A 10,003-nucleotide genomic window follows, 5' to 3' on the forward strand; every position below is an offset into this window, starting at 1 on the left:
CATCATAAAATCTAATACTCAGAATACATATCTTATCTATTTAAATATATTCTATTTCTCACCATCTTACATCAACTAGTTAATAATACAGCTCTAAGCTTCTTCTTTTTTTTCTCCGTGGATTCTATATGTTAAATGTGAAATTTATTTGGTATTTGGGTCATTTTTTTTCTCTCTCTTTGTGTGCACACCAATTCCCCCCTTTTTTTTGTTGCTAACGCTGGACGTACGTTTTTGTTTTTGTTGGTTTGTTCTTCAGTTTTGCATTTTACCTTTTATGATAAAACAAAATAAATATATACAGCTCCAGAGAGACATCTTTTGATCAGGATGGTAATTTGTTTACTCGTACAAAACGTTGTAGAAGAAACGTGAAGCAACCTCATGAAACCTTAACAGTTATTTGTTCTACTTGAAGCTCCACATTGAAAAAGCCAGAACAAATATTGAGTTCTTTTGCTGTGGCCACAAGTCCCCTCAAAAAAATGTCTGCAGGAGATGAGTACGACAAGGTCAGGAAGAGACTGAGGGCAGAGTCAAGAGAGGAATCAGCCTGGAATCATTAGGTTCCACATGCATTCCGAATCAAATCTTTCTTGAATTCCACTGACTCTTATCTACCACCAGTCTAGTCCTGTTAGTTGACTAGATTCTTGTGTACTGCTAAGAGTAATAAATCAGTTTAACTGGAACTTCACGTGTGGCCCTGATTCTTCGCCCTTGACAGGTAGTTATAAACGTATTATAATTTTTAATGTCTAGAATCATATTATTTCAGTTTTCCTTGCCATCTCAGAGCTAATGTTGATTTCCAGTGTGGACTATAAAGGATTTCTACTATACTTACAACGAAGAATAGGAATCTTAGCAGTGGAGCTACAGTTTTCATTCTTCGTAATATGTCAGTTGAGTTGGCAAACTTAAATGTATGCATGTATTTAATTGAGAAAAAGATGTCTATTTTCTTTGGGATAAGGATATCCTGATAATTAGAGGAAAGGAAGAATTGACTTTGTTGTTGTTGTTAGTTGCGAAGTCATGTCCGACCCATCGTGACCTCATGGACAACGTTCCTCCAGGCCTTCCTGTCCTCTACCATCTTCTGGAGTCCGTTTAAGCTCACACCTCCTGCTTCAGTGACTCCATCCAGCCCCCTCATTCTCTGTCGTCCCCTTCTTCTCTTGCCCTCCATCTTTCCCAGCATGAGGCTCTTCTCCAGTGAGTCCTTCCTTCTCATTAGGTGGTCAAAGGACTTGAGTTTCAACTTCAGGATCTGGCCTTCTAAAGAGCAGTTTTCATTCTTCATTAAAATGTTCTGTTCGGAACCTAACTTCCTGATGATCAATGTTCTCCAGATGTGTCTAGGGAGATTCTCAGTCATCCAGGTCATGGTTGTCCCAAAAGTGCTTTTTCAAAAGACAACTGGACTTTGTTTTTCCTTGAGGACATTTCACTTCTCGTCCAAGAGGTTTTGGTTTCAATTCCTGGATAAATGTCAGGAATGCTTCTTCAGGAATGAAGAAGACTGCTCTTCCTGGTTATAGGAGTTCACATTGAGCGTTGAGTTGGGCACGTTTTTCTGCAATTTTTTCGGAGCTCTCCATGGTTCTGCAGCTTCTTAACAGGGCAGCTTAGTTTTATGCAAGGCACTGCTAAATGTTGCAGGATTTAGCCACATGGAGTTAAAACAGCCATTGGAGAGTCTTTTTTTTTTTAAGGGCAGTGAGGAGAGCAACCAGCTCTTTGTTGTGTTATGTGCCATTGTTGCTCTGCACAGATTTTAATCCTGTTTTAAAAATCTCTGTTTGGGGGGCAAATAAGATTCTCCCAGTTCTTTAAAAGTTGCCCACAGCAATATAGTTTAGAGCAGGGGTAGGCAACCTCGGCTCTTTTATGACTCGTGGACTTCAACTCCCAGAATTCCTGAGCCAGCATGGCTCAGCTTGGAAACCTCCCTTTCCCCTCAGCATGGCTGGCTCAGGAATTCTGGGAGTTGAAGTCCACGAGTCATCAAAGAGCCAAGTTTGAAGACCCCTCAGTTAGAGGAACATATGAAAGCATAATTAATGTTAATTAATGTAGACTTTATTAGTTTAGAGCAGGAGTAGACAACCTTGGCTCTTCTATGACCCGTGGACTTCAACTCCCAGAATTCCTGAGCCAGCCATGCTGACAGGAAAGGGAGGGGTTTCCAAGCTGAGCCATGCTGGCTCAGGAATTCTGGGAGTTGAAGTCCAGCAGTCATAAAAGAGCCACGGTTGCCTACCTCTGACCTAGAGGAATATATGAAAGCATAATTAATGTTAATTAATGTAGACTTTATTAGTTTAGAGCAGGGGCAGGCAACCTTGGCTCTTTTATGACTCGTGGACTTCAACTCCCAGAATTCCTGAGCCAGCATGTCTCAGCTTGGAAACCTCTCCCTTTCCCCTCAGCATGGCTGGCTCAGGAATTCTGGGAGTTGAAGCTTGCTGAGAGTCAGCAGTATGGAAACCTTTCAAGGTCATTCTAGCAGGTGTGAAGAAGATAGCAGACGGTTCCCTTAACAAAGAGAACTTGTTTACATGAACTACGGGGACATCTGGGGAGGTTTGGCTGGGAAAGTCATTGTTATATGCCAGTGGTGGTAAACCTATGGCACGCGTGCCAGAGGCAGCACTCAGAGCCCTCTCTGTGGGCACGTGCGCCGTCACCCCAGCCCTGCCTCCCCCCGCAGCCCCCCCACCAGCAGCCCCCCCAGAGGAGAGTTGCCCCTGACCGCGGCCGGTGTGGAGCAGTTCAGCCAAGAAATGGCAGCCAGGCAGCGGGGCCAAGACTCTGCCCTCGCACCCCGTCACACGCAGTTGATGCTGCGGGGCACGGGCAGACAGCGTGGATGCCATGGCACTGCTGGGCCGCCTGGGCGATCTGCGGTGGGCTGTGGAGGTGGTGGGTGGCCCTGCGGGTGGGGCGGGGGGCGGAGCAGGGGCAGGGGCGGGTTTTGGGCACTCAGTCTCTAAACGGTTTGCCATCACTGTTATATGCCGTTACAGTCTGATGCCTGATGACATTATAGAGTTCGTTTTACTTCACCTTTACCAGGCTGTGTATCCAATATACACTCAGCTTTTCAGAAATGAAACTAATCCTGGACTTTTATTTGGACACTCAACCTGGAGGTTAACACGTCTCCCCTAACAACGGAAAGTTTGGGCTCAGTCGTAAGCTGAGGACCACCCATAGTTCTTTGATCCTGTGGCTCTTTGCGACATGAAGTGGGTCCGCTTTGGACCCCGCGGCGATTAAAATGTCCTTTTCTGTTTCAGAGAGCCGTATGATCCTGGATGCTTTTGCTCAGCAGTGTAGCCGAGTTCTCAGCCTTTTAAACTGTGGAGGGAAACTTCTGGAGAAGAACCGCCCCCCGCCCCTGCCTTCTTGCGTCAAACAAGAGAGCCCGGCGTTCAATGAGAGGCCGGAGCATTGCCAGCTCGGCAAAATGGTCCACAGCCAGACCTCCGAAAACGTAGACTTCGAATTGCAGTACATGCAGAAGAAGCAGCAGACCTCGGCTTTCTTGAGGGTCTTCACCGATTCCCTTCAAAACTATTTGCTCTCGGGAGGATTCACCTCGCAAAACGCCTCCTCAGCGGGGGATTTCGGTCACTTGGCCGACATGGAGCCGCTTTCCACCTCTCCGGTGCACACTTTAGGGGGATGGGCTTCTCCGGCGACTTCGGAGTCCCACGGCCACCCGTCTTCTTCCACCCTCCCGGAGGAGGAGGAGGAAGAAGAGGAAGGCTACTGTCCTCGTTGCCAAGAGTTGGAGCAGGAGGTGATTTCCTTGCAACAAGAAAATGAAGAACTCCGAAGAAAGTTGGAGAGCATTCCAGGTAACGTGATGCTATTGGTTGAGGCTTCAGGGTAGGATGAAGCACCTCCTGGTGCTCCCCGCAGCATTTTCGGATGAAAGAGAGGAGTGACAGGGTGATACCGTAATACAGAGACGTAGTACACTAATACGGGTATTCCTTGACTTACAACTGCAACTGTGCCCAGAATTCCCATTGTTAAACAAGACAATTGTTGAGTTCTGCCCAACTTTCTTGCCACAGTTGTTAAGTTGTTTCTCCCACGGCCTGAGTTCAAGCAGGCCACAGCCTGGTAGTGGGCCACAACCCAGGGGTTGGGGGTGGGTCTATGACAATTTGCTGGAGCCAATTTGGCATGGCCAACTTGCCACTGCCAACTCATCATGGCCAACTCATCAAGGCCCACTCATCATGGCCCACTCATCATGGCCCACTCATCATGGCCCACTCACCAAGGCCAACTCATCATGGCCAACTCATCAAGGCCCACTCATCACGGCCAACTCATTATGGCCAACTCATCAAGGCCAATGCATCATGGCCAACTCATCATGGCCAATTCACCAAGGCCAACTCATCGTGGCCAACTCACCAAGGCCAACTCATCGTGGCCAACTCACCAAGGCCAACTCATCACCACCAACTTGCCAAGGCCAACTCATCATGGCCAACCCATCACGGCCAACTTGCTAGGGCCAACACATCATGGCCAACTCGCCAAGGCCAACTCATCATGGCCAACTCATCATGGCCAACTCGCCAAAGCCAACTCATTGTGGCCAACTTACCAAGGCCAATTCATCATGGCCAACTTTTCAGGGCCAACTTGCCACAGGACAACTCACTGCAGGACAAGAGTTACACTAACATCAAAGAAATGGTGGAATAGAATCATTAAAGAAAAGATGCAAAAGGAGGGACAGAATAAAATGGGAGCGGCAAAAATTTAAATTTTTATTTAGTTAGTTTAAATAATTAAATAGAATCGTTAAGTTGTCCCATGGCGAGTGGGCCATGGCGAGTTCTCCAGCGGCCATGGCGAGTTGTCGCATTCGAGGTTGGGGACCCCAGCTCTAGTTGGTTTTGCTCTTACTTGAATAAGTCTGACTGTGGGAACTTTCTCATTGTTTGCAGTGCCCTGCCAAACTGTTTTAGACTACTTGAAGATGGTCCTCCAGCATCACAATCAACTGATGTTGCCGCAGACGGTGGAGCAGCCAGCAGAGGTAGGTCTTGATGGTGACAAGAGGGGGGTCATCAATGGAAAGATTTGGTCAATATGAGCTCTCAGAAGAACGGGTCAGCGCTGGATGGAGGAACAAGAGTTTCACTTCTTAAGCAATGTGAGTTTTTCGAAATCAACGTTCTTATTGCTCAGGGGCAACACACTAGATTCATGAGAGCCTGTGGACCAGCAGGGGTTCTGCATAAAAGGTCTTCATCAAGACTTAGTTTATAGGTTCCTATCCAATACAGGTAGTCCTTGACAGATACGCACAAGATTAGAGAAAGAATTATTTGATGATCCAAAGGCACTGACTTGGAAAGTTAGTTGGCAAAGGAAGAAAGCCCGAGTAAGACTGAAGAAAACAGAAGCTTTGACCTATTAGAGGGGATATTATATTAAATTAGAGGTTTGAATATAGTTAAGAATAGCTTGCTAGAAATAGAAATTTTATTATAACTAGATAGATAAGATTGGTCATCAGAATATCATATTTTGGCATGAAGAGCGAAATAAGAAAAGGCTAAGATGTTCGAACAAGGGAAGCTTTTGGTTACCCAACTATAACTTGTTTTGAAACTAAAAACGATTGGGCTATTTTGAATATGGATGGGAAAATAAAACTTGGGGGGGAAAAAGCGAAAATAGGATACTGACCGACTAAATGGATATTGGGTGCAAATGCAATTAAGGTACGTTTTGGTTAGAAAAGATATTTTAAACTGATCTCTTTGATACTATTAGAAAACTGTAATAAAGGCTGATATTCAACTGCATATCTATTAATAACAATAAGAACTGTATTTACTTAATATGGAAAAATGTTTATCGCCGGAAGAAGAGAGGTGGTATTGGAGGGTGTAATATTGGATTTAGTTTGAAGAAGCTTGTAAGTACCACGGAATTACTAAGGGACCCATTCGACACGTCATTTATTAAGCACTTGTTTGTAAAAATAGGTGCTGGCTGTGTGAGCCAGCACCTCAACTACTCAGGATGTTACGAAACAGCTGAACAATCCACAAACAATAACAGCCAACCAATCCACCCAGCCAACCAAAGGCCTGTTGGATTCACACCGCTCCACAGGCGTTTCTTTACACATTTTAACAAAAGAATGGAAAATATTATACTTCACTAACTTTCTCAATCGCTGGGCCCTGACACTCTTCAGCTCACCTGCAAAAAGCACATTATAAATAGCCTCTTCTGCTCTCAAGGTGTTCCTTCCATCTCACTCTTCCTGTTGGACAAAATGCAAAGGCAACTTGATTTACAACATTGTTCTCAAGGTTAAGAATCCCTGGGCATTTTCCAGTTGCCTTGTTTTTACTTTTGTGTATCTGGCATCTGAACTCCACCCTCTTTCTCTTTTTCCTTGGCCTCCTGGCAACCTGGGAATGCTAGTTGCTTTGGGGTTTACGCTCGAGCAGAGGGGTTGGACTAGAAGACCTCCAAGGTCCCTTCCAACTATGTTATTCTGTTATCCTGTTCGGTTAACCTGTTGTTTTATTCTGTTGTAGTGTTATTTTGTTGCTATTCTGTTGTTATTGCTATTCTGATATTTTGTTATTCTATTCTGTTATTCTGCTATTCTATTATTCTGTTATTCTGTTCTGTTATTCTGTTATTCTGTTATTCTATTCTGTCATTCTATTCTGTCATTCTATTCTTTTAATGTGTTATTCTGCTATTCTATTTTCTGTTATTCTGTTATTCTATTCTTTTAATGTGTTATTCTGCTATTCTATTTTCTGTTATTCTGTTTATTCTGTTCTTATTCTGTTATTCTGTTGTTATTCTGTTATTCTATTCTTTTAATGTGTTATTCTGCTATTCTATTTTCTGTTATTCTATTGTTATTCTGTTACTCTATTCTGTTATTCTGTTATTCTATTCTTTGAATATGTTATTCTGTTATTCGATTCTGTTATTCTGTTACTCTATTCTTTGAATATGTTATTCTGCTATTCTATCATTCTGTTCTGTTATTCTGTTGTTATTCTGTTATTCTGTTGTGTTATTCTATCCTTTTAATGTGTTATTCTATTATTCTCTTCTGTTATTCTGTTCATTCTATTATTCTTTTATTCTGTTCATTCTGTTAGTCTATTGTTGTTCTGCTATTCTGTTGTTATTCTGTTATTTTTTTAGGGGAGCAAGCAATTGCTGAACAATTACCCCGTCTTCATCACTAGCAAACAGTGGGACGAGGCCGTCAACTCCTCCAAGAAAGACGGGCGGCGTCTCCTTCGCTACCTCATCAGATTTGTCTTCACCACCGATGAGCTTAAGTACTCGTGCGGCCTTGGGAAAAGAAAAAGGTCAGTGCAGTCAGGAGACACTGGTCCTGAAAGACGGCCTCTGGATCCAGTGAAAGTAACATGTCTCAGAGGTACTGCATCTTTTCACTCAACGTCCGCCATGCCACAATCTCATTTCACCAGATTAGACGTGCGGTAGAGAAGGGAGGGTCCTCTGGGGAAGTCCAGGAGCTTAGATGGAGTTGCCCTTTCAAGAGAAAGGGTCTGAGATGCCACCACCCTTTGGATCCTTTCCTTCCGGGGTGTCCACTTGAGGACATCCTCAGGAGATCAATGATGGACGGCGGGAATCTTCTTTCCCTCTCAACGTCAAGTCTAAAGAGCATGATGCGTTCTCCTGGGTTGCTTCTGCTAGGACCCAATGAGGTCCTCCTGGACTGATCAGTGACCCCTCGCACGCTCATTCCCCACAATCGATGCTCATAAATGGAGCATACGGCCCTCACAGCATCCTAAGATGTGTTGTAAGAGTTACAATTGTCTGAATTGTCACGAGATCACGTGAGCCCGTTCCGTCGGAGCATACGAAAGCTTAGCCTTAACACAGACCTTTTGTTGTGCGAGATTACTCTGTACAATTCTGAACCAACGCATTTGGTCTCCTATCTTTAAAAGCAGGACATTTCTCCCAGGTAGATTGCGTCCGGTTGTAGGACACCTGACGGATAGTCTACAAATTTAAGCATTCGGTTAAAAGAGAAAAAGAATTTGTCCTGCTTTTAGAATCAAACTTCTCTCCAAGACCATGTCCTCCGTTGAAGAGCACAAGGTTGCATCCATGCTACAAACTTAGAAAAACACAACACGCAGAACAGACAGGCAGGATATAGCTAGGCAGAATTTGTCTTCCTTTTTTTAAAAAAAGGAAGAGCCCTCCCAAAAGCAATTTTGAGACTTCCGTGTTTCTTCAGTAACATCTTTTCTCCACTGTCCCTCCACACACACACACACACACAAACAAAATCTCCACCGGGATAAATTGCACAAAATCCAATTGTGTTACAAAACAAGAAAAGTTATATTGGGTTGCCCTACCTCTTCTTTGGGTGCTGAGATTTGTTTCTGTTTTTCAATATAAGATAAACACCGTCCTACTCAGTAGTCCGTATCTAAGTTTCCAAAGCTTTCTTGGACCCCCGTCTTAGCTCCTTGTCTTTAGATGTTCTTCCACTTTCCATGCATTGCATCCCAATGAGCCTTCCCTTCCAACAATCCCTTTGCTTTGGCAATCCAGGTGGTTCAACCCCCTTACACAATTTGCTCTATTTTGGAGTTTTGTTGAGGATTACGTTTCCCACAAGGCTGCCGACTAAACATCAAACTTGTAGGTGGTGCCTGCCAGGTTATCCACCTCTTAAGAAGCTGCATGCCCATCGTCCATACTCTTCTGCCACTGGCCCAGTTCACAAGACCGCTTGTTTACCCAATGGGACAGCTTGTCACAGCCCACTCTGTGGCCAACTTGTCACGGCCAATTCACCATAGCCAACACGCTGCAGGACAACGTCACAATCCTATTTGATTATTTAAAATAAATAAAGCATTGTTTTAATTATGGCCGTTCACATTTCATTCTGTCTTTCCTTTTACTTTGCTCCTTACTCCAATGATTCTATTCCACCATTTCTTTGATATTAGTGTAATTCTTCTCCTGTGGTGAGTTAACCGTAACAAGTTGGCCATGATGAGTTGGCCATGGTGAGTTAGCCATGATCAGTTGGCCATGGTGAGTTGTCCATAATGAATTGGTCATGGCGAGTTGGCTGTGATGCATTGGCCAAGGCGAGTTGGCCATGGTGAATTGGGCGTGACGACTTGGCCATGATGAATTGGCCATGGCGAGTTGGCTATGACGCATTGGCCAAGGTGAGTTGGCCAAGGCAAGTTGGCCATGGCGAGTTGACCAAGGCAAGTTGGCCATGGCGAGTTGACCATGGCGAGTTGGCCATGGTGAATTGACCATGGCGAGTTGGCCACGATGAGTTGGCCATGATGAGTTGGCCATGACAACCTGGCTATGATGAGTTGACCATGGCAAGTTGGCCATGACAACTTGGCCATGATGAGTTGGCCGTGACGAGTTGGCCGTGCATGAATTGTCCTAGACTCAGTTGTTCAATACCATGGGAGTTCACTTGCTGATTTCTTCACAGAATTCATTCGGATGCACTGCACCTCTAACCCGGATTGGTGGATGCCTTCCGAAGAACAGATCAACAAGGTCTTCAGCGATGCGGTGGGGCACGCTCGGCAAGGACGGGCAGTGGGGACATTCCTGCACAACGGGAATTCGTACTACGATGGGATTGATCAACATAGTTCCCACGATGACCTCTTCAGTAGAGGTATCCATGATGGCTCTGGAGACTGATGGCCGGAAGGAAGGCGATCCAAAAGGGAGACGCAAGGGACAGACAAGAGACTGGGTGTTCGGTGTTCCATTTTAATGTGAATTAAGAATCCAAAGCATGTTGAGGATTGAGTTGTGTCCAAGGCAGTGTGTGTAAAAGTAGGATTCCCCAGCCAGATGTGCTGGCCTACAGCTCCCATCTTCTTCCAGAGAGTGTGGTTGTGCTGTCATTGGTCCCAGATTGTGAGAAGCTGGT

The 10,003-nt window shown here is 44.8% G+C and overlaps 1 protein-coding gene across 1 annotated transcript; it reads left to right on the forward strand.

Moving 5' to 3' along the window:
* Nucleotides 1–3,255: 3,255 nt before the first annotated feature.
* BEND4 (BEN domain containing 4) lies at nucleotides 3,256–9,768 on the forward strand (the record flags this gene model as incomplete). The annotated part of the gene is made up of 4 exons (XM_015828880.1): nucleotides 3,256–3,869; nucleotides 4,983–5,074; nucleotides 7,228–7,468; nucleotides 9,551–9,768. Coding segments are annotated over 4 exons (1,165 nt in total), but the record flags the coding sequence as incomplete, so codon positions are not given.
* Between the last annotated feature and the right edge of the window lie 235 nt (nucleotides 9,769–10,003).

Source organism: Protobothrops mucrosquamatus, unplaced genomic scaffold, assembly GCF_001527695.2.
Source record: "Protobothrops mucrosquamatus isolate PMUCROS unplaced genomic scaffold, P.Mucros_1.0 scaffold5056, whole genome shotgun sequence".
Lineage (NCBI taxonomy): Eukaryota > Metazoa > Chordata > Lepidosauria > Squamata > Viperidae > Protobothrops > Protobothrops mucrosquamatus.